The following is a 23,882-nucleotide window of genomic DNA, read 5'->3' as shown; positions in this document are numbered from 1 at the left end:
GTAAAGTTGCACTACAACTGCATGAACACAGCCGTAATTTTAAAACAGGAATCTGTAATCACTGAAGTCTATATTTAAGCATCTTAGTAAGTAACCTAATTTTTCCAATTGCTGTGTGCTTCCTGATCTCGTTTGAAGTCAATAGGAATTGCTAGGTGTAAAATACTTCTGAAAATCAGAGCTTTTAGTTTGGCACTAAAACATGGCTTTGGAACCCATTACGTTGCATGATTTATAAATAACAAAATGAAAAGCACCCCTTTTCTTCAGCTGATTTAGAATGTTAATTGACAGCATGATACAAATGTGCAGCTGACAGAATTGCTTGTCAGCTACTGGTTATTTTTTTCTCCCTGAAAGACTCAAAAAGTTTTTTTTTTTTTTTTTTTGTTTGTTTCTTTAAAAAAAGGCGGGGGGAAAGAAAGGGGAGGTGCCAACAATAATAATAAAATCTTTTTTTTGTAAAGTCTGCTTTTGGTAAAGAGTAATGAGGCCAGAATTAGTGTCAGGCCTGTTAGTGTGATCTCTGCAGGAAAACTAGAGGCGTTTCAGTGCTATAATTCAATGTTTGTGTCCCTCTCAGTTCTCAGCCCTGCTCACTCTTCCATTAGGCTATTCTCCATGACTTCCTCTGCACAGCAGCCAGCCATGACATAATTAATAAGAGATGCTCGTTCCCCTTTTGGGGATTTTTCTGGTTCAAAACTTACTCACTGCAGTTGGGCAGCATCTTCAAATAATGAAGTGTAGTAAAAGATTAAATTGGGAAGCACATCTGTTACGGCATCCATTAGGTTGGTCCTCTGGACTTCAAATGAGGTCAGCGAGCATGCAGCATTTTGAAAAGTTGGGTTACTTCCTAAGGTGCTGTGGAATCAAAATAAGAACAATCTTCAGAAAGAAACATCTTGTTTACCACAGTGATGGTAACATGAAGAAAGCTCCCCTGAGCGGAAGGACCTTGGTGCTGCTGAAGAAGCAAACTAATACTAGTATTGAGGGCAACTTTGCATAATACGTATTGCAGGCGTATTGTATAACGTGATAAGGCTCTGGATTATCTAACTGTGATCTGTGTTGGACGCGAAGCAGCTGGAGTAACTTCTAATCTCTCCTGCAGAATCCTACGTAACTGCCATGATGATGCATCCAGGTTTACCTACCTTGTAGCGAAGCCTAGCTGTGACTACCTTGAGCAGGAGGACTTCATCCCGCTCCTTCAGGTACATCAGCTGCTCGGCAGTGAATTAATGGGGACAGGGAGCAGTGTTTCTTTTGTAACTGTTTTATTCTCATGTCTTTAAATGTTTGCCAAGGATATGCAGACATTTGGTTGAACAGCACCTGGGTGGGTTGCTTGACATTGCAATTATAATTGAATTTGTTAAGCCAGACTGTCAGGTGCAATATCCCCTGGAAATCTGTGCAGAAAATTTTGCCATCCCAATTGCTCTGTGCGTGCCTCTGTACCTGTTAGTACATAAATTACACTGATGATACTTTTCCTAATATTCAGGCTGAAGTCTCCTCATCCTGATTTCATTTCTTCCTGATATTCAGGCAAAACTCTATGCATCCTGATTTAATTTCTTTCTTTCCTTCCCTTTAATTCAGGTGTGCTATTTTTAACAAAGCAAGTATGAAAGCAAAGTATTGTGGCCATTTAGGCAAGCACCGGATAGATTTAGCTTTTTTGTAGTTTCTCTGTAAATCAAGTCCATCTGCTCCTTTGATTATCTGTTGATGCTGTTTTGAAGCCATTCCGTAATATTCTTAGATTTAACACACTCCATTGCCTTCTGCGCAAAACCCCTGTGCAGTTGCTTTACTGGGGAAACATTTTGTCTGCACTGGATGTTTGTGTCTCAGACAAGTTTAACTGGGACTGACGGGTAAATTTTCTCATGTTACTTTTCACCTTTTCTCCACTGGGCGTATTGCCTTTCCTGACTGATAGCAGCTCTGCTTCTTAGCTGCTGGCTCAGCCAAAGGCGTGTACAATCTTGTTTGTCAGTCAGAGACTAGCAATATTATACCATGCGACACCATCGTATTAGACATCAAGTTAGGCTGGCCAAAACCTGGTCGTATTACACCCCTAAGGGCACTGTATCTACTCTATCCCTTTGCCACGTCATGGTATAAACAGAGCAAAATTCTGAACACCTCTTAAAGAGTAGAGGAGTCAGACGTACCGAAATTACACAGACGTTCTGATGCATATAGGACCTGAGGTGATTCATTCAAGATCAGAGCAGTTTCTCTGTCTCCGGTCATGCATTTCTTGGCAGATTTGGCATCATGAGCAAACGTTTGGCTTACAAAAAGCTGATCTTGAGAAAAACAAATCTCCACACATAGTTAAGTAAATTTTGGAAAGACATTGGTCACATCTGTATGCATTCTAAAGTTCACAAGAGCTGTCATTGTTGTGGAGGACATGAAAGGCAACTTTTTCAACCTTTCAAAGAAAATTCATTTCTGACACTTATCTCTAACAAACATTAATATCTGCAATGAATGGAAAAATGGTTTTGAAGAGATGCTTGCATGGTAAACTAACTAATATTTTGTCTCATTCACTAAAAATGAGTTTCCATCCTCTCACTAACTCTCTTCCTTTGTTTTTCTGTCCTTAAGTAAATCAAAATGGCCCAACAGGTGCGTATTGCCCGGAAAATGTATTCTACATTAACTTCTAGAAGGTTCACTTTATAGATTAAAGGATATAATTTCAGTTGTTTTTGTTAATGCTGCAAATACAGTTTCAAAGATAAGCAAAAGTATTGGTTTGTAAACCCAGTAACATCTGAATGTTAAGTAAAAGGAGAAGAAAATATTTCATTTTATTTGGTCTTGCAGGATGTGGTAGAAACGCATCCTGGCCTGACGTTCCTGAAGGACGCTCCAGAGTTCCATTCCCGGTATATTACAACGGTAGGCTGGCTTCTTTCATCTCCTGTGATGCTGCTGAACCAATTCTCCTTTGTTACTTGTCGTTGTGCCCATCAGCAGATCCTTCATTACTTAAAAAACTGTGTTTTTCATATTGCTAGCAATGAGTTTTGTTAAGAACTACTTCAAAACAAAAAATTAATCGGTCTGTGTGTGTAAGTGGTCAGTCAAAAGGGTAATGGTCATTCTTTCTGGCCTTAAGCAAATCTTTAAAAACAACTTCGGCCTTTAATCATGATGAAGGAAAGTAAGAGTGGCCCTTCTTTGGTCTTTGAGAGCTGCGAAGCTACTTCTAATTCTGCTGGGCTGTCGAGACATGGAAGGTCTCATGTTTGAAGACTTCTATCATTTAGGCACAGAGAATCAGATTGTTCCATGGTACAAAGCATCCTTTACACTTATTGTCCATCCCTCCTGCATCTCATGTGCCAGAAAGCCTGTCTAGTCTTTCTGAATTGCGGAGCTTTTGTGACTACTGTTTGTTGTTCTGCAGCTTTGCTCCAACTTTGCAGTAAGGAGTTACACTTGTGCTTTACCTGATTAAGTTTCCAGGATTTTATTTTAAGCCTCTAACTTGTCTCATGTTGGGTATGAATATGAATAAAAGGTATAAATATAGGGTGTTTTATCTCTGCAGTGATAAAAAAATTCAGATAAAGAAAGGCCTATAGAGAGCTGCCTCCTATTGGCTTGCCAGGCTTTGCGTGGGGGCCAGCTGCACCACGTGTTGGCAGCTGAGAGATTACTGGCAGGCACAAGCTTGTCCCTTTCCTGTAAAGAGCAGATGGCAGAAAGACACTCCGTTGCTCTGGGCATACCCTGAACCATCACACTAATGTTTTATGAAAATCTTTAATATGAAACAATTTCAAATGTGTACATGTGCTTGAATACGACAGTGAACATCGGTGTATTGTCAGCACCTTCAGTGCCCGTGGAACAAGGTACCTTAAGCATAGTACATGGTCAGAGTAGGTGTAACAATGTCCAGGAGATTATGAAGGCACACAAATGGGTGAATTGCTGCAGTTTCTGGACCTCACCAGGTGCCATGTGTGCTCTGTCTGAGAGATCAGCCGTATGAAGCTGAGGTTCTGCTTCAAGATAACTGAAGTGCAGGCTGCTACATCTCTTCCTTTCTACAACTTCCCTTGCGTCTGAATGAGGTCTGTGTGACCACCATAAATTTGGTCACAGAACTGGATGCTTCATGTGTACATAAAGCTCCTCAGTGCTTCTTGATTCTGCTCATCTCCACTGTGCTTCCCTACTTCAGCCTGAGAGCCTTTAGGAACCCTTATGCACAATACTCTGACAGTGGTGGCTTTCTAAGCTTGCTCTCGGGCACCCAGGAAATGATGGTGCTGGTGTTTGAGGTGGATGGTGTGTGGCAGCGAATCTTACAAAGCTGCAGTGTCCTTCACAGACTCCTCACGCTAGCAGGACAATTCTGTTGCAGGTGTCTGTGCTGACTGACACGTTCTTTCTGAGCTCTGTGTTTGGCCTTGGCCAGATCACTGAGGTGGAGCAGAGTCAAGACCTCAGGAGATACAGTCCATTGGGTCAGGTTATTCCCATGTGGAGTGACAGTACTTGGCCCAGTGCAGCAGTGGCTCTTCTCTCTGACACCAGGAATTCCTGTTTCTCACATCTCCACCCACAGACAGTTCGGCACTTCTGTCTTTAATGTCATGAAATTCAGTGTTTCTACCGGGAGGTAATGAAGGAAACAGCTTTGTCCTTGGATTTTGAGACTACTTGGATCCTTTCAATCCCTTCAAGGTAGAGTGCCTTATACTTACAGTGACAGTGCCGTATGTGCTGCAAGAGCGGGAATTACATTTTATTTTTGTGTTGCAGATGAGGGCCATAAGGAGACACTGGCTTTTGTGGTCACTGCTGGATACAGCATCACTTGGTTGAAGTCACCTGAGAGTAAGCTAACACTAGTATGGATAAGATGTGCATGCATGTTTCAAATTCTTTTTTTTTTTTTTTTGCCTTTTTCTGCGCCTTTTAGAGGTGCCTTTTGGATACAATAAGATGTGCTTTAATCTGCATCAGTATATGTGAGCCGTTGTATTGCCAGTGTGCTAAAATACTTGTGTTTTCTCAACAGACTCCTGAAGCTGGTGAAGATGACGCAGAATATCAGGAGACATTTAACATGAAAGCTTTAAAACGTGACTTCTGCCGGAGTGTGCAAAGAAAGCTCAATGTTAGCACTGCATGCTGTTGCTGAGTCAAATAAAAACAACGTGGAAAAACTTACTGTTTGTTGAAAAATACTGAAAATACTGCTCGTGCAGTATTACCATGTGCATGTGGAAAGTGAAGATGGCCTACAGGGTTTAATAAAGCCTTTATTTTTTTATTTTTTTTTCCCAGAATGCTGTTGTTTTTCTTCTGTGGGAAAACTGGGGAAAAGTCTAGAACTGACCTGTCTGTGGTTTTGGACCTGGATGTAGATTATGGGACAAGACTGGGCAGGTAGGGAATGGGCTTCCCCTTCTGAAGGCTTATGTACTGAATTTGGAAAAAACAGCCTTCCACACTAGGAAGAACAGAGCCAGCATTATGGCCTTAAGTAAGGTCATAGCTGCTGAGCAGAATTGCTCGTAGCAGCCTGCGCCTGGGGCCTGGTTTCGAAGCTCGCAGTGCAGCTGCGATCATGCAGCTGTTGCTCTCCGTGAGAGACAAAACTGGGAGGCCACAGGAATTGATTTTCTGTTACAGCAGACACTGGCTGTGGCTTGAGTGTTGCAGATCGTCTCAGGCTGTGTGACAATGCCCTAGGATGTTTTCAAAATGCTTTTTTGTTGTTGTTGTTGACAGCTTTGTCTTTGTAACTTGGCAAAGAGAGAAGTAATGATACTTTATACATACATACACGCTCTGTACTACCCAATGAAACTGGACCGTTACTTGAATAATAAAACCTGCACTGCATGACCAGACATGGTAAAGAAGACATTTTTGCTCTGTATGCCTTATTTTTACAGCTGGTGAGGAGAGAGCAGCAGAGATATCTTTATCAATATGATCCGATAGAAGAAGGGTTTCTTGCATGTTACTAACATTGTGTTGAGATGCTGGCTAATAGAAAACAACAAAGTAAGTAGTGGAAAAGAAAAATGTTGCTAGTTAGGGGTCCTTTTTCTGTCGTGGCATTTCTATTTTTGAGTCCCTGAAATAGTGTGAGAAGCCTGTATCTCTGCAAACTTCCGCAGAGTTGACAGGTGTGGTACTGGGTCATGTATGAGGTGAGACACACTTCAGCCACTGAACTCTTTGGCAACCTGGAAGCAAAGGCCAAACCAAGTTCAAAAATAGTCCAAAATGGCAGTGGCTGCCAGCGACACTGAGGAAGAACAAGACAGCTTTTTAATTGTTTAAAAGTGGAAAAGACCCGTCGTTACCTAGGCTGAACCCTTGCATTGCATGGGCTACGGAACATTGCTCAGTGATGGCTATAGTTAGGACGTATATTTTTTTCATTGAATTGACACCCAACTTTATAAAGGCATCCATCCTTAATTGAAGATTCTGCTGTGTTTCTCTGAGAGTTGTGCCATTGGTTAATAATTAGGAGTATTTATTTATTTATTTATTAAAAAGGACTCCTGTCAGTCTGAAGTAGTCTGATTTCAGCTTCTAGTTATGTATTTTAAGGGACAAAAAGTTCTCCTGCTATCCCATATCTCCCCATATCCCCACGTAGGCTTCTAAGGAGCAGGATAGGCACCAACCGATACCATGTTGAGCTACACTGACTGCTGGTTCTCTCATTTTGGGGTACATTTTGAGACCTCAAATCAGTCCTGTTGTTCCCAAAACTATTAATGCTCATCAACGTTTACTGCTTCACCAATCTGTGTATCCAAAGCAGACTGTTAGCAATGATCTCATACTTGTTTCCAAATCTGTTCTGGACTAAAGAACCTTGTGTGACTGAGTCAAAGCACGGTCCTTAAATGGTGACAGCCCACTTGGAACTACACTTAGGCTCAGAAAGAAACCAGTCCCAGGCTATCTGTTAAGTAGATTTAATCCCTTATTCTATCCTTGTTTTGTAAAGTTAATTTTCATGCTGGAGTAGCATGTGCTATTAAGGTTTACCAAAATCCGAGGATAAAATGCCAACGTGTCAGAGACATCAAAGGTTTGTTTGCAGAAGGTTTTGTTGACGAGAATTATATTCCATGGACTTCAGTGCTGGTAGTCATTAACTTGGTTTCTAATTTCTCATGTTGAAGGTGTCATGTTAGTGCGGTTTATATGGTCTTGTTCACACCAAGTTTATCCTTGCATGCGCTTGATCGTACGCTTGCGTTTTCCCTGCTCCATGTTGATATTTGACCTGCTAACAAGAAGTGGACCAGGGAGGGTTCAACTTGTTTTTTAGGTCCCTGTGAGCGCTCGGTCTCATACTGTGCACTGTTCCTCGAGTTCTTAGAAGCGTGTGCACTCCCCACCGTGCTTTTTATTCCCTTTCCTGAGAGGTAGGTAGTGAAGGAGCTGAATGATGTAAACACGTCCAAGATAAATGCAGACAGATAATCTCTATTGATTACTTTGAGTGGAGGCACCAAGATGAGGCATTGTTACAGACACAATAGGTCAGACAACACTTGCTGCTTTCATTTACATGTCCTGTTTCCTCTTCAAAAGTCCTGATTTTTTCAGAAATGCAGAAACCTATCTGTTGAGATCTGTGCAAGCTGCAGCGCCTAAAGCGTGAGAAACTGAGTGATTCGTCAGCGCTTTGAACATATTACTTGACATAAATAATGCATCTGCTTCCTCAAAGATGTGAATTAAGAGCAGTGAAAATATTTGCAGAGTGGAAATGGATAATACTGTTTCAGAAACAAATGTTACTTTCAAACTGCGTAGTGAATTAAGGATAACAATATGTACAAAAAAAAAAAGTTTTCAAAAAGAGGTCTCCTTAGGATGAGTGAATAAACCAAATAAACATTCTCTTTCAGTTCCCTAACTGCTATGTTTAAGGACTTGGTTCAAAGAACGCTGTTTGTGTTGCAGGTTATACAGAGAATATTCTACACAGTCAATCGATCCTGGTCTGGGAAGATCACTCTAACAGAGCTGAGGAAAAGCAACTTCTTGCAAGTACGTTGGTTTCTGCCTAAAGAGGGTGTAGAATGCACAGGTCCCTGTGTTCCTGCTCCTGTGTACTGTGCAGTGAGGGAACTGCCTGGCTTGTAGCAAGGTGGGCCAAATGCTCGGTGCCAGAATTGGGCCAGAAGTGGTGGAGGACTTGTGCTGGAGTCGAGATGGGAGGAGAACAAGAACCAGAGCAGTTGAGAGGGTACTGGCCAGAAGTTGTGCCAGAAGGGTGACAGTGTGCACCCACTTTGAAGCTACGTCAGGCAGATTGGCTCTTGGCTCCTGATCTAGCCAAAGAGGAAGGGAAGCAAGACAGCAGTGCACCTATGTTAAGTGGCTCGTGGAGCAGCCAAGAATAGCTGGTGGATTGCCTATGATCTGTGCTGGGTAGGACAGCCAATTTCCTGCCTCTCAGCTGGCAATCAGCCGCCTGACAGTTGGTCAGGCATGTTGTGCTGTGCGATTGCAAGACTGTGCATCTCAGGATGCACCATCCAGTTTGTACTGATTTCTAATTCTGCAGTAGGCTTCTCCAGAAAAGCTGATGAATGAAGCATGGCCCTTGTTACAGTCCCTGTGATGTACCAGAGCAGGGGGTATTGGACAGACGTTTCAGGATAAGGGTCTCTGTTCTTTGTATATTTTGCCCAAAAGAGCACTGGGTTAAAATTGTACAAGGCTGCTGCGCTCCAGCCCAACCTAAAAAGCCAGAAGTCTTTAAGCTGAATGGTCAAGATGAGACACAGCTAAAGCAGTGAGATTTCCCTGCTGCATCCTGTTGTCCCCTTCAAATGTAGTGTGCTTTCTTGAAGGCCTCGGGCATAAATTCATGCTCTTCCTCCTTTCAGACCTCTTCTGCCCCACTGATCACATCAACTAATAATGTGTTTTTATGCTTATGGTTGAAAGGCCACTGAGCCTGCTTGGTTAGAGACAGCTCCCTGGCATAGCTCTTAGACTGTTTCACCTCCTCCCTTCTGAGGGGCTGTGAGGGCAGGAGAGGACAACACCCATAGTTCATGTGAGTCTTTTGGCCTTTTCACATTCCTGAAGCCTTGGTTCATTAGGCTGAAAAGGCTGCCTGGCGTCCTCTGGCCTCAGCACTACAGGAAAGACAGGCAGGGAGGTCCCACAGGTGAACGTGCGATACCCTCCTGCCAGAGGGAAGGACAGAGGTAGCTGTAAAGTGGAAATGAAACAAGGATGTTGTCACTAAACGTTTCTTAATAGGATACGGTAACAGACGTCCTGGTTGTAAATCTGTCCCAGCTAAAGCAGACTGATTCCTGTCAGCAACAGCCCAAGAAATTCAGTGTGATTGGTTTGACTTGCCTTGGATCCCTCCTTCCCCCTTCCAGGCATGAGTCTGGAGCAAGACTTGATCTTGCACTTTGGGATATGTGCAGTGTCAAGATATATCTCAGTTGCTGTGGAGAACTGTGGATTTGCTGTGGTAAATGGCTCTAGGAGCCTCTGGTACAGGTCAGAGATAGTTCACAAATAATGGATCCCAGCTGAAACAGCAGTTGTGTTGTTGTTCCTCTGCGTGACTCTTCGCTATAGCTGAAAATTAACAGGAATTGTTCATAGGACTGGCAAAAGTACTCTACACGTATGCTAACCAGGACAGTCAAGCTAGATGCTCTGTGACTGCCTGTTAAATATCAAACACAGCAACAAAATCTCCTGCAGTGGGAAAGGCTACATTTTGGATTAGCTCTCGGAGCAGTGTTCACCCGGCTTCATTAGAGGTTGAGGGGCCTGAGCTGCTGAACTGCTTTTTTTGTCTAGGTTTAACATCTCACTTTATTTGTACTGTTTCAGACTCTTGCTCTGTTGGAAGAAGAGGATGACATAAATCAGATCACAGATTATTTCTCCTACGAGCACTTCTATGTTATATACTGTAAATTCTGGGAGCTGGACACTGACCATGACCTTTATATCAGCCAGAAGGATCTGGCTAGGTACAGTGATCAAGGTATGCTGCCTGCAAGCTGTGGTGGGAGGAGGTGTTGCTGAAAAGAGAATGCTCCTACTGAAGAGTAAAGCCTAGCTTTAATGCAGTTAATTTGATGCCTCAAAAAAAAAATTAAGTGGGGCCATCCTTCTCTTACGCAAATGCTGATTTACAGACCTAGTTTTAGGGGCTTAAACACAGAGAAATGCAGTAGATTCTGTTTTCCATTTGAGTAGCTAGAGAGGGAGCTACAGTGGGTCACTGCCAGAAGGACAAGCTAGAAATAACGCCCTGAAACTACCTTTTTATTTGCTGAGGGTTTTGCAGATACTTGAACTATGGACAAGGAGGAGAAGCGCCCATGAACTTTAAAGATTGCTGCAGTGCAGTCTTGTGTATGAGAGAAATTTCAGAGGCTTCTCGGAGCTTGATGAATTTCAGTTTGCAGATACACTCTGGAGACTGTCTCTCGAGTTCAGTCTAGAACTATTTGCCTCAAGTTGAGCAGAAGCTAAAAATCTTCAGAGGTTCAAGTGTAATGGATAAATTAATGGAATAAAAATCCACAAAGGGCTAAATAATCCAAAGGCACTTCCTCTGGCTCAGGAAGTCTGTGCTCTGCAAGTTGTTTGAGGCTGGAAGAGTGTGCTAGTAAAGAGTCACTGAATGTGTGGCTATGGTTTGTATGGGTTGTTTGCTGGGCTAGATGGAGGCCGCCGGTCAGTTTGGCTGTGTTTAAGATTGTCTGTGATCTTGGAGCATGATATATGCCCGTACACTCACAGTTAGGATTCATGATTTAGTGTCTCGGACAAGAGCTCAAGCTATTGACCAGCACGTTGTTTTGAAGACAAAGCTGTCTGGAACTGTTCTGTGTGGTTGCTGTGCTATTGGGGGAAGTAGCTCTAGGACAGAGAGTCAGGCCTGGAGAAACAGATCTTCGGACACCACATGTGATTTGGAGGTGCCAGGGGATAAGGTGTTGCAGTGCATCGGGCTGCGGGGGTCTGGAGGTGTGAAAATTGCCAGAAATTGCTGGAGATCTGGGGGACACACAACACTTTGTAGGAGCCAAGATCCTACCGGGCTGAAATGAGGAAGAAAGAAGGAGATATGAGAATGACAATGCTGTAGGAATGCATGTGTGTTGGAGTGGTGTGGTGGCCCATGTCCTCCGAGTGAAGGCATTTATGGAAGGCCATGGGTGTTCTGGGTGAGTGTGGCAGTCACAGGGGTCGGGAGGCTGATAAGAGGCCTGGATGGGCCAAGGATGAGGAGTGCCCAGCTTCAGGTAGGTGCTACCTGAAACTTGGTCCCTCTGGGGAGGCTGGAGCGTGGGAGTGGAGTGTTTGTTACACAGGAGGCTTGAGAGTGCTGCGTGCTGTGGAGCTGAAGAGAGAAGGGGTGGTGTGAGGAGGTGTCAGTCCCTGCAGGGCTGCCACGCCTTGTGCTCTGCTAACAAGCATTTTGTGGGGATTCGATGTGTGGTTTTTGCTTGGTAGCTGAACTTGTTTTGCAGTACACGTTGAAGTTTGCTTCTAACAGTCCTCCCGCAGCGAACTAGGAGTAATACTGCCCATGTGCAACAAATCACATCCCGTACAGTTACCATACTTTCAGGATATAACAGTGTTTGGTAGGATCCAAAGGCAGACACGCTGGCAGTATAATCTTTGTTTTTCACAAAGTGCTGTGAAACAGAGACCTGTAAAGTGGCTAGACAGGCAGTGTAGGTAGAGCTTGCTTTTAGCAATGGAAAATTACTTTGTGTGGGTTCAGCATAAACAACTGCACATAGTTATCCCTGTGACTTCTAGCTTCATTTTCTCTGTTTTCTTTGTTTCCAGCTTTATCGAGCAGGATTATTGAGCGAATATTCAGCGGCGCTGTGGTGAGGTGAGGAATAGCATACTGGCTGGGAATGGAAGTGAAGAGAATTTCTGTCGGGCCAATTAGAAATGCAGGATACTCTCAGATCCCACTGATCAGTATGGTTTCCAACATGGTGCTCCGGTTGGAGCTGCCTGAAAATGGAGCGGGACTTCTCGGTATCTTTAGAAATCCCACGGGATGATCACTTACACGCCTCATTGTAGAACAAACTGTCTGTAGCCGGTGGGAACATGCAGGCACTGTGTGATTGTGCCCCACACAGCACAGGGGTAGCTGGAGACCACTGGTACTGAAAAATAAAACAGCCCAGCACTTGCTGTGGGAGGGTATATGGCAAGCGAGGTAGCAAATGCTGTGCCTGAAGGGAAGGGCAGAAGGACTGGTGCTGTAGAGTGCAGAGAATACAGGCTGAATAGGCAATGATGTCCCATTTCCTCTCATAAATGATTTGGGGCTTTTTAAAAAATGTGTTGATAACATTCTGAGTATTTAGGAGCCCTTTTTTTATGTGTTTTCCAGAGGAAATGAAATTCAGAAGGAAGGCCGCATGAGTTATGCTGATTTTGTGTGGCTGCTCATTTCGGAGGAAGACAAAAGGAGTCCTACAAGGTTTGACTGATTCGTGTGCCCTAATAAATGTGTTGAGGAGTGCAGATAAGTTTACAGAAACTTCTGTGACCTACTGCTTTCCACAACAGACAGCAGCTTGAGTTTCCATGATTATTAGGAAGAAAAAAACTTACTGTCAACATTTGGTCAAATCATTTGCCTTTTTTGAGGACAAATTGCTTAAAGCATTCTTTTAATGTTAAATGTCTTGGGTAGTCATCAGTCACTTTAGTTACCCTGTGCCCACATGGTTAGTAGTGGTTTATCACTGAGGAAGTGCTTGGAGAGCAGCAGTGATCTGTAAGAACTGAATTTGTTTGGTCTCCATCACACTGCCCTACAGGTCCTGATCTCACTGACTGCAGGCAGGATGGCTCCTCACAAGGGCAGTCCCTGGCCCTTTATGCAGAAGCAGCCAAAGATACCATCTGTCAGCACTGAGCCCCTGCTTCCCTGGGCAGAGTTCAGCTCAAATGGCTGCAGCTTTGTGACCAGGCAAGCTGATGGCTCAGCCAAGCTGCGAGGGCTGCCGTGTGCTGCAGTGGGGGGTCCGTGATAGCAATAGCCGGGGCAACAGCTCCTGGCCTACCCTTGGCTACAGGGTAACCCCTGCGAGGTCTGCCACAAATAGGAGTGTTCCCTTCATGCATGTAAGCAAGTGCCCAGGAAGGGGTGGTGGGGAAACCTCACGGTGTCACTTCATAAAACCTGCCCACGTGTCTGGTTTGTACTACCAGTGGGAGACGATTGTGCAGAGCTGAACTAGATCTGCACACAATTATTAGGACAAGGAATTCTATGAGTAAAGATGAGAAGAACTTAACTTCTGCGGATGCCTTAAAGCACTGCCTTTTCTATAAAGGAGACAAGGAAATCAATGCATACCATGCCTGCCTCATCACTCACCAGGGTCACTCGGGAACAGCCAGAGACCTGGGTTCAGGGTCGGTTGTATTGAGACACCTTTTGCTGCTGAATTGGACAGGGACACCATGACCTGTGTGAGCCAGTTGAGCTGCAGCACACTGGGAACTTGCTACAGCCACCTGGTGACACAGGTCATGAGCATGGCTGCGCTCACAAGTCACCTAGAAGGAGACTAACAGGAGGTGCTCTTGAGCATTGGCCTGTGCCCTCATCCTTCCCAAAGGGTATTTGCATTCCTGGTTTTATGCCAGCCTTTGGGCAGGAGAATTAGAGAATGGGGTTGGGGGTCAGTCACTGTGCTTTCATAGAATCCTAGAATATCCTGAGTTGGAAGGGACGCATAAGGATCATCAAGTCCAACTCCTGGCACCACTCAGGTCTACTCAGAATTTTAGACCATGTGACTAAGAGCACAGTCCTATTGCTTCTTAAATTTAGACAGGCTTGGTGCAGTGACTACTTCCCTGGGGAGCCTGTTGCAGTGTGTGACCACCCTCTTGGTGAAGAACCTCTTCCTGATGTCTAGCCTTTCTCTAATCCTGTCTCTTCTTTCCCAGCATTGAGTACTGGTTTCGGTGCATGGACCTGGATGGGGACGGGGTGCTCTCCATGTATGAACTGGAATACTTCTATGAGGAGCAGTGCGAACGGATGGAAGTGATGGGCATAGAACCACTGCCATTTCAGGACTTGCTGTGTCAGATGCTTGATCTTGTTAAACCAGAGAGGGAGGGTAAGTCCTGCCTAATGGGAGTTTCCGTGCTCTTTGATCTCAATCCACCATAGAAAGTAACATTACTGTGAAACCCATCTGTAGGTACAGTCTTGTATTAGAATCACAGGGCTGAAAGTACTGTACAGAGTAAAATCTATGGCTGTTGTGCCTTAACGTTATACATAAACAGGTTTGAAATACTGCCAAGAGACCTTATGAATGAACTTGCTGGAACTGGAGCAACACGTCTTGTATATTCCAGCTGTGGAACATGCTGACAGCCTGGCTTGTGAAACTACCACCCTCCCTCATTCTTTCACATTTTACGTGACTGTGAAAGACCTCAGTATGTGTGTGAGATGTGGGACTAATACACACCCATGTATTAAATAATGTTAAAGTTCTTGACTGAGTTGGAAGTTTTGCAATATTATAGCATTGTGGTGTTACAAAGCTGCGACGAGACTGACCAGACTGGGTCTGGTCTCTTACTAAGGAAAAACTTAGTAGCACAATATCATGTTATTTTTTCGGCAGGAAGAGTAACCCTGCGAGACTTGAAGAGGTGCAGAATGGCTCATGTATTTTTCAACACCTTCTTCAATTTAGAGAAATATCTGGACAACGAACAGAGGGATCCCTTTGCAGTGCAAAAGGTATAAATCACTTATTTATAAATCACTTTTATTTCTAAATACAGGCCTTCCCAAACCCATCTTTGAAATGAAACTGGATACAGGGAAAATCCAACTGAATATAAGAAATCCTTTTTCAGAGTTAGGGCAGTCGTACACTGGAAGAGGTTGCCCAGAGAGGCTGTGCATGTTCTTTCTGTCCTTGGAGAATTTCAAGATGTGACCCGACAAAGCCTTGACCCTTCCCCGTTGGGCCTCATAGCAAACCCTGATTTGACCAGAAGCTGGGAATAGGGATGTCCTGGGTATCTTCCAACCCAAATTATTCCACTATTCTATGATTTGATTGCCTTAACTGATCCAATACACCAGCACTGGTGGTGTAGCACTGTGATTCTAGAGAGAATGACCTGAGCCTGCTGAGTTGCACTCATTCATCAGGCTGAAAGACTAGCACTAGAAAGGAACTTGGTTCACTTGTTTTAGAACAGAGCTGTGAGACTGAAAACTTCAGATCCCAATTATGTTTTCCTGTCTCCTACAGAACTGCACTCAAATAGGCTACGTGGGAAGATTTATTAAGTAGTCTGGTTGGATTCTAATCCTTAAAACGGCGTTAGCAATTTTTCAGTAGCCTAAACAGAACCAGAGACGTCCTTTACAACACAGGCGTCAAGGCAGATGAGATGCCAACTGTTACCTAACCACAGGTGGTAGACTAGATGGAAGGCTCAGATATTGCATATTGTGCCTGGCTGCAGTCACCATCCTCTCTCCCTAGCCAGCAAACATGTAAGAGGTTGTCACTTTTTTATTTTCCAGTTGTTAGTCAGACTAGTTGTAGTTCTGAGACCTGAGCTTTGTCAGTTGTTGGTGTGAAGTCCCTCATCTCTGGTTCCCTTCACCTATCTACTGAAACCAGATGAGTACAGCTTAAAAATTTATCTTCCAGAAAGCTCTTAACTGGTCAAAGTACAGTAAAGTGGCGGGGATGCCAAAATCAACTCTGGTTCCTTCCCAGATGTTCCCACATTACCTGTAAGAAGAACTTTGTGGTTCCGCGCTTCTAGGCTTAAATGTATCCCAAACCAGAGCCACTTTGTTGTTGTTGTCGCTGTTTTTTCTTAACTGGATCATCATAAGAGCAGGCAGGTGGGAGCAGGGGGTATTACTTATCCCCCCCGTTCTTACAATAAATAGCAGAAGGCCAACTATTTACAGGGCTGTTATTTTGTAACCATCTCTCAAATTTGCCCAGGCTTAGCAAACTGTCAAGAGTTCCACAAATGATCAGTTATGATTAACAATTAAAGATCTTAAACGATTAAGTCCCTTAACCAATTACAAAGTGCGCAGATGCATGGCTTTCTGAGCTAGAGCAAAGAAAACATGCAATTATTAATATTCAGCATTTCTGAAAGCTCTGTTCATTGGCAGCTCGGGTCACAGACTGATCTTTGTAGATGATGTGATGTATTTTTTCATAGTCGTTCACGTGCAGATCTTAAAACATTTTAATCATGAATCTTTCAATTAACATTTTTGGCTACCTGTTTCTATACGGTTGCTTCCCAGAACTGGTGCTTCACATCACACATGACCTTATTGTAAACACAGTTGTAGAGAGGTAGAGACATGGTGTGCTTGACCATCTGCTCTCTTTAGGATACAGAAAACGACGGCCCTGAACCCTCTGACTGGGACAGGTATGCTGCTGAAGAGTATGAGATTCTTGTGGCTGAGGAGTCCGGGAACGACCAGTTACAAGAAGGGTAAGCATGGGCGTCGCACTGCACTGGGGACATGCTGCCTGGCTCCAGCTGAGGTCTGGACTCTCAGCGTGGGAGCATGGTGAAGCCTGAAGTGGCTGCTCCAAAAGGCACTATTGGTATATCTGACACAAGGGGCTTGGGACATGCTGAGTTCTTTGTGGCAGCCGTTTGAATTAGCTACACATGCTACAGATATGAAGATAGCTGAGAAAAAGGACAAGGCCTTTTTCTTCTGGCACCCATACAAAAAAGAGCTCAAATGACTTTTGCTAGTCCTGGGCATGTATTAATCATGCACACTGCCATGGATCAGAAGCTGTAGCTCTTAGACTTACGATAGTAGTGGAAACTTTGTTTTAGTCAAATAACTTTACTTTCTGCTAGACTTTATATGCCTGTTAGTCTGTGCTCTTTATAAGCTCTTTCAACATTTTAATTCATTTACCGCTTTTGTTTTGACTTTTTTTTATTTAAAACTGTTGGTTTCTGCAGTATTTACACTTATGTTTGTAACCTTCTGTCAGATTGTGGACAGAGCCTCCAGCTATCCTTAGAATCAATCAATTTAGGCAGAGCACTAGCTCAAGGAATGCTGTGTGCAAGGGCATCCCACAGTTTCCTAATGCAGGTTTGTTGTAATTATCCTTTAGACTTGTGGCTGTGGTACCTTCTAGAGAGCATTTCTCTAGAATCTCTTTATGGTTACTATAACACACATCCAAGGAAGTAGGTTGTGCTTTCACCCCACGTGATTCAGAATTTCATCCATTTGAACAGTATTCATAGAGCCATTTAAATAAGAGCGCTGAGACAATTGCATAATTTTCAAAACTTCCCACACTGGAAACGTCTTGGATAACAGTAGCAGCTAGTAATTAGCCACAGAACTGTGCAAAGCTGTTGAGAGCTGTGTTTTCCTTTTTCCCTGTGATGTGCATCCAAACAACGAGCTGCTTTGAGATGCCTTCCCTTTTTGTGGCCTTCACAATGAAGGATGAAGTAACATAGGATGGAAGATAAAATTGTTGTATTCCCTGCAGCCACTCTGCCACACCTGTGTGCTTAGCACAGAAAAGAAATAGTAGTCTGCCATAAAAGCTTTGCAGGACCACAAATCACCAAATTCACCAAAAACTGAATTGGCAGGTGACGTCGCATTTTTGAAGTCTGAAACAGCTCCGTCTCTTCCTGTAAAGAGCATGTCAGCAACCTTGCTGCTTGCTTTTAAGAGCCCCTGCAAAGCTCTGTAGTCATGGCAGCAGGATTAGATCTCATTTGTGGAACATAGCAACAGAGCATGCAGGAAAAAGGGAAGGGAAAAAGAAAGAGAGCTGGACGCCCAAACAAGTTTGCTAGAAAGAGGCATTTGAGTTTTTGCACAATCATTTCTGCTGTCCTTTGAGGATGACAGAAACAGAGTGGGGACAAAACCAAAAGGATTTATGAGCTCTTTGAGGGAGAAGATGATTTTTTGGTTATATTAGCTGACAGAATCTGAAATCCATTATTTGTCTTACTAATAATACACATGAAAATAACCATCATTCAGCAGTCACAAATGAATTATTGGGGCATTCTGCACCACATGTGAGACTTAACCCTGTCCATAGCTTCGCTGGATGGAAGGTTCCTAAAACCAATCGGTGTCTGGGTGCCTGCAGGCTTGCCCATGAGAGGAGCACTGCTTGTGGAAGAGGAATCTCCTCAAGACTTAGTGGATACTCAGCATGACTTCATGGATGCTGTGACTCTGTTGAGAGCTGGTCAGATGCTGTCTATGTAGTAGGGTAAGGCAGGAGGATCTGGTGGTGTTCATTTCTGAACCTGAGTGGCAGATTCAGAAATTTGTAAGCACAGCTATGGTATATTAAATACCTGTGTTGGAAAACACAAGCACAATACAACCACCAAAAAGAAGATAAAAGAAAAGAAAGATGTCGTTTTGCTCAAAACTACCACTTGGAGCACGCTGTTTCACTGGAAGCATAAGGTGATCTGAACACTTCTCAGCCATGGTATCTGGTTTACACATCTGTGTACAGGTTTTGATGAAGAGCCTGTTCCCTGGGGAATGCATGTGCATGTTGTTGTTTGAAGGCAGAAACACCAGTTGAACCCGACCACAGGGGCTCTCAACGCAGAAATGCTTTCTCACAGCCCAAGCCACGGCCTGCCTGGCAGCAGTGGATGCTCACCAGATGCCACTAGCACAGAATCCTCCCCATGGCAGGACATACAGCCTGGCAGGCAGAAGTGGCTCCTGAGGACTCGTGCCTGCGCATAGGTCAGCAGAGGGAAGAAGTGGCAGACAGTTCTTCCTTGGCACTGCCCACACAGGGCTATCGGAGTTTGTTTATCGCTGCGCTCGCCCGTGGAAGACACGCTGTGACATTTCCTGCGTAACAAGCATGGTGTCTGGAACTGAAGGAAACCTTTGAATTTCTTGGGAGTTCAGAGAATAACCTGTGATGTGCTGAGGCTGGGGAGAAAAAACATCTTAAAAGTAATTTCTCACCAACAGGAAGGGGATGAAAGCCCCAAAGCACTATCCTCTGCTGCAGAGCATAGGACCTGACTAGCCCAAATATGCAACCAGCTGGAGAGAAAAACTTGCAGGCAAACCTCCCTAAGTCATGAACACTAAGACCTGGATATTAAACTGAAAACCAAGTGAGAGAGGAACATGAGAGGAACAGTGTGGCCAGCATTGTTTTTCTGGGAATGGCAAAGCATCTCCTAAGCCAAAAGATGCTTTGGAAACCAGGTGTTTGTGAGCAAGTCTGAGCAAGCCAAATCTCCGTTAGGACCTGAATCTGTGGCTGAGCAACTCTATTCCTACACTGAAGTATTAAGGCTACTGCAAGATACTGACAACTGTTACTAAAACTGTATTCAAATTTTAGGATGCTAAACACCAGTGAAAAGTTGTTTCAGAATTTAAGAATGAGGCTGGATGGGAGCACAAAGTCATGTCAGCTGTCAGAATACTGCCACACTGTTTTCAGTGCCTTATAAACATCCTCCTTGAGGTTAGCAGCCTGCATGTTATTGTATCTTAGCCAAAACGTTTAGTGGCCACTGAAATAACTTAGCTGAAAAAAGCTCTCACCAAAATATAGCTTTTAAAGACCCACCTTTTATCTTTGCAGATCATTTGAAGAAGACTATGAGACAGATGAAGTCTTATCTCCCTCTGAAACTGGAGACAAGTCAAACTAGTTATCTCAGATCTCTCAGCATAGAGAAATGGAGAACGTGTAATCAATATCTGTCAAACTGGATAGCAGTCAGTCCCAAGACACTTAGGGACACTTAGGGATTTCTCTTAAGTCCACCATGGGCGCAATATGCTTTATTTTGTACACTGTAACTTGAGAACCCTTTTTCTCTTCTTGTATAACTGAAATAACAATTTCTATAAAGAGGCTTTCTACAATGTGTTATTGTGCACGCTCATTAAAAATGGTGATTGCACCTTGTTTCCTTTATATCTTTCCATATAAATGTCCCCAGATGTGCAATAAATGCCAGCATCTAACGAGAAACTAAGAACTGCATGCAACATCTACAGTGGTCATCTCTCAGTCAGTTCAGTCCTCTTTGTGACCCTTTGACTTTATACCAGTGACGTGAATTGCCAAATTAACTTAAATGGACATGTAAAAATCTTTTGAAATGGAAATCACAATGAAGTTCTTATTTTTGCTAGTGTCCTGGAAACCAAGGCACCGTGCCTGCACGGGGAGAGAGTGGGGTCCCTTTTTGCTATTTAAAGCTTTCATAGATGATACCAAACAAATTTTTCTCATCAGTCTGTGGACAGTTAAAGTACCACATGATAAAGTTTCTCTGAGAATTTGCGATACATATTCCCCCTGTGCGTGAGAGGATCTTCCCTATGAATCAGGCTAGTGTTTGGTGTCCATAAAATTAGTTTGTAGCATATTTACAAGAAACATACAGCTGGTGTGCTGAAACTGCTGCGTTTTGTGTGCATCGATTCTGTTTCCTTCTTCTGCTCTTCCCATCTCTTGTAATCTTGCTAACCTGTAGCCTTCTGCAAGAGACTAAGCTGAGATCACGAAGAAAAAACATCAACCCTAACATAGCATGGTAAACTTCTGTTAACAGAGGCATTCTTTAACTGGTAAAAGAAATAATCCCTTAATATTGCTGACTTTTTTTTCCACCCATGAAATAGACTTAGTCTTGGAGAGGTAGTGGTGTAACTGATGAATTCTTGCTGCAAGTGCAAAACTAAACTGACTCCCTGTGGAATTCCAGCTGGTGTCTCCAGTAACAGCACATGATCTGCTGCTGGAGCTGTCCCTCCTTTCCGACTAGTAGCTATTTGTGATTCAGCACAGAGGTGATTGTAACAGTCTTCACTGTAACTGTATCAGCCCTCACTTCTGGCTGCCATAGGTGATAAAGGAATAGATTTGGGACTTACCTTCTCCGGTTTGGCAGAGGTTTCACCTGCTGTACTTGATTTCAACTACCGTAACGGTGCCCAAGTGTGTAATGCTCGGTTGGTATGTATACACCGTATTTCCTGTTGCCTCACCACACGAATATCAAACCGTGACTCTTCGGAACATCCCTGTGTGCATTGCTGCCAGAATACCAGAGAGACAACTGCCAGTATCACATCTCCAAGCGGGCAGCTCCGCGTCTGCGCTAAAGGCAGAACCCATTCAGTTAATAGGCAACTTGTATATACACGCAGACACTGTTAGCCCCGCACAGTTTGTACATAAAAATGCTGGCACAATGGTACATTAATCCCTAGATGATACCTCTTAAGTGTTATTGTTAATAACCAAGTAAGTAATTGGCTGATCACTACAATGCAGCTTCAACTTTTCCAGGAGCCTTTGAAGTGTCATGCCTGCCTCCCAACGCCTAGGTGGGACATACTGCTGCCTTGTTGAGGTTAGTAACTCGCTCATCAGGATCGAAATCTGAATGAGAGGAAGTTTTTAGTTACGCTGGCCTTGAAGACCTGTTCTCTTTTCCATGAACAAAGCTGCTATTTTATCTAGATGCACATATGGAAAAATCCAGGATCCTGGGATGCGTATTTTTTTTTCATATATTTGGGAAACTCTGGATGCCCAGGTTCTTAGCAAAGGCACTTTGAGGTATCTTGCATTCTGCAGGAGAAGATATAAGGGGGGTGAAGGGAGAGACGTCACTCTGACCAAGCCCTTTAAATGCCTCTTTGAATACAAGCACACAAGAGCAGCTCTGCTCAACATCAGGATGTTTGAGTTACATCTCCATTATCGCTGTACCCCAGAGAGGAAAAGCTTTACTGGGAAAGAATCCACAAAGACCCAAATGCAGAAAAAACTAGGAATGACTGCAGAAATGTACATAGGATGGAAGTTGCACAACTGCCAAGTGTAACCAGCTCTGTCCACTTTTCACCTGAAAGAACCAAGGCAAAGCATTGCAACTCTTTTCTTCAGTATCTGGGTTTAGTGGCCCATAACTCATAGTCTGATGGAATTTTCAATCTTTCCAAAGACAAAGATTACTCAACAGAACAAGAATGACACCGTTCTGGGCTGAAATCGAACCTTTGTGTTACTTCAACTGCTTTTCTGACAAAGTAGAGTGATTCAAACCTAATTAATGCTTTTCTAGCAGGACAACACAACAAAGCTAATCAAAGGAATAATAATAATAAAATAATTAAAAACAAACATCCTTACAGCAAATGTTTTGCCTCATATACAAGGACAAGTGACAATAACCACCACTACTTTGATCTCAAAGCAAAATGTGCAGTAATTTGTAGTATTTCCTTCTGCAGTAGAAATCCAGTCTCTCTCTTGTACCTGGGCAAATACATGTACAAATAATCGTAACTCAACAACCACAGATCAATTGATAAATTAAATGTATTCCACATCCAACTTGCAACTTTGCCCTGCTCGTAGCTTCTCCAAATGGAAGGTTTCTAAAGCTGCAGTATATAAGCATAGTAAATTGGGGAACTCCTGTCATACTTTCAGAGTTTCTCTTTCTGGGATAGTCAAAACATAAAAAGAGCAGGGTGTTTGCCAATACAGACAGACACCAGTCTGTTCAGCTGCAACACACACCAGTTTCGGAGGCTACAAAGCTCTTAAAATAAAGCAACCTAAGAATTGTAGCACAGAAAACTCGTAGGAACCCACTTGATTTTGACTTCACCTCCTGCCTGCAACTGTCAGTGCCACTTTAGATGTTGCAGGACAGATCTTGCATTTTTCGTTGGAAGTCTATCTCAGAAGTCTACTATGGGCTGGATTCCTTTTTCCTTATAGTCAGAAAAATGACTAAAATTCAGTTTTGCATGATAAAAGAATAAGTATTTGTTCCCTGTAGTCTCATTTTGTCTAGCAAAAATAAGCCTTGTGTCCTTACAGAAAACCTCACTTATTATTTTTATATTCACAAATTCTCTCTCTCCGCAGTACTAAGGCAGGAGATGTGGTTTGATACAACCACATGCAAGTACTGCTCAAATGGTACTAGCTTGACTTTTTTTTTTTTTTCCAAAATCTCAGTAGTAATTCCTTCACTACAGTTTTTGGCCGCAAAGCCCAGGAACTGGCATAGTTCCCCCTCTGCTGGTCTGCCACCAAGCGGCAGTGTTGCAAAACAGACACGGACAGCAAAAAGAAATTCCAGTCTCAGGTTTACAGAAAACATGGCAGAAAACCTTCCTGCTTTCGTGAGCTAAGAATTTCAGAAAGCTGACTTGAGATACTCCAACCGAGGTACTGTGCTGAGTTTCTGAAACACGCCTGGAAGACCAAAAGGAAAAAAAAAGAGGTCACTGAAGTGTCATTTTAACAGTGGGTACTTCTGGAGTACGGCACTTCTAAATCACAGTAACCTAGGTCTATGCAATTGAAAACGAACCTCAGTGAAGAGCATGAGCTGCTGTAATAAAAACATGCAAACGATGCTTACCTTTTTAATCTTTTGATGGTATATGGGTGATGGTTTTAGAAACTGTATATTTAAATAATAAAGGTTCTCATACTTTGTAAAAGTAGTTTGGAGACATTTTGTGCTGGCATGGTTTTATCTTTGTATTTTTACTTTGTAATTTCTTTTTCTTTTTGGCAAATAAAGGACTTCTGAACTGAAGAAGTAAAACCTGTCTCATAGTAGTGGCATAGTTGTTTTTTTTCACTTAATCTCCAGCTGCTGTCCCAAAATTGTCTTCCCTATTGCCAATGAGCTCACACCATCCTGTTACGTGTCAGCAAGGCTACCAAAACCAA

General features: G+C 43.3%; 1 protein-coding gene across 6 annotated transcripts in view; it reads left to right on the top strand.

Annotated features, from left to right (window-relative positions):
- PPP2R3A (protein phosphatase 2 regulatory subunit B''alpha) overlaps window positions 1–23,882 on the top strand; it is a 43,017-nt gene that overhangs the window by 15,816 nt on the left and 3,319 nt on the right. For 3 of the 6 annotated variants that reach the window (XM_035334756.1, XM_035334760.1, XM_035334757.1), the window contains exons 4-12: window positions 1,121–1,223; window positions 2,863–2,937; window positions 8,002–8,088; window positions 9,910–10,066; window positions 11,893–11,941; window positions 12,458–12,547; window positions 14,032–14,207; window positions 14,727–14,845; window positions 16,490–16,596. In XM_035334756.1, the coding sequence (XP_035190647.1) occupies window positions 1,121–1,223; window positions 2,863–2,937; window positions 8,002–8,088; window positions 9,910–10,066; window positions 11,893–11,941; window positions 12,458–12,547; window positions 14,032–14,207; window positions 14,727–14,845; window positions 16,490–16,596 (963 nt within the window). Of the gene's footprint in view, window positions 1–1,120; window positions 1,224–2,862; window positions 2,938–8,001; window positions 8,089–9,909; window positions 10,067–11,892; window positions 11,942–12,457; window positions 12,548–14,031; window positions 14,208–14,726; window positions 14,846–16,489; window positions 16,597–17,742; window positions 23,740–23,882 lie in introns of those variants that run through there. The other 3 variants (XM_035334758.1, XM_035334762.1, XM_035334759.1) reach the window with 2 other exon arrangements.

The sequence above is a fragment of the Oxyura jamaicensis genome, chromosome 9 (assembly GCF_011077185.1).
Source record: "Oxyura jamaicensis isolate SHBP4307 breed ruddy duck chromosome 9, BPBGC_Ojam_1.0, whole genome shotgun sequence".
In the NCBI taxonomy this organism is placed as follows: domain Eukaryota; kingdom Metazoa; phylum Chordata; class Aves; order Anseriformes; family Anatidae; genus Oxyura; species Oxyura jamaicensis.
The sequence above is the reverse complement of the archived record's forward strand: the minus strand, read 5'-3'. Positions and strand labels throughout refer to the sequence as shown.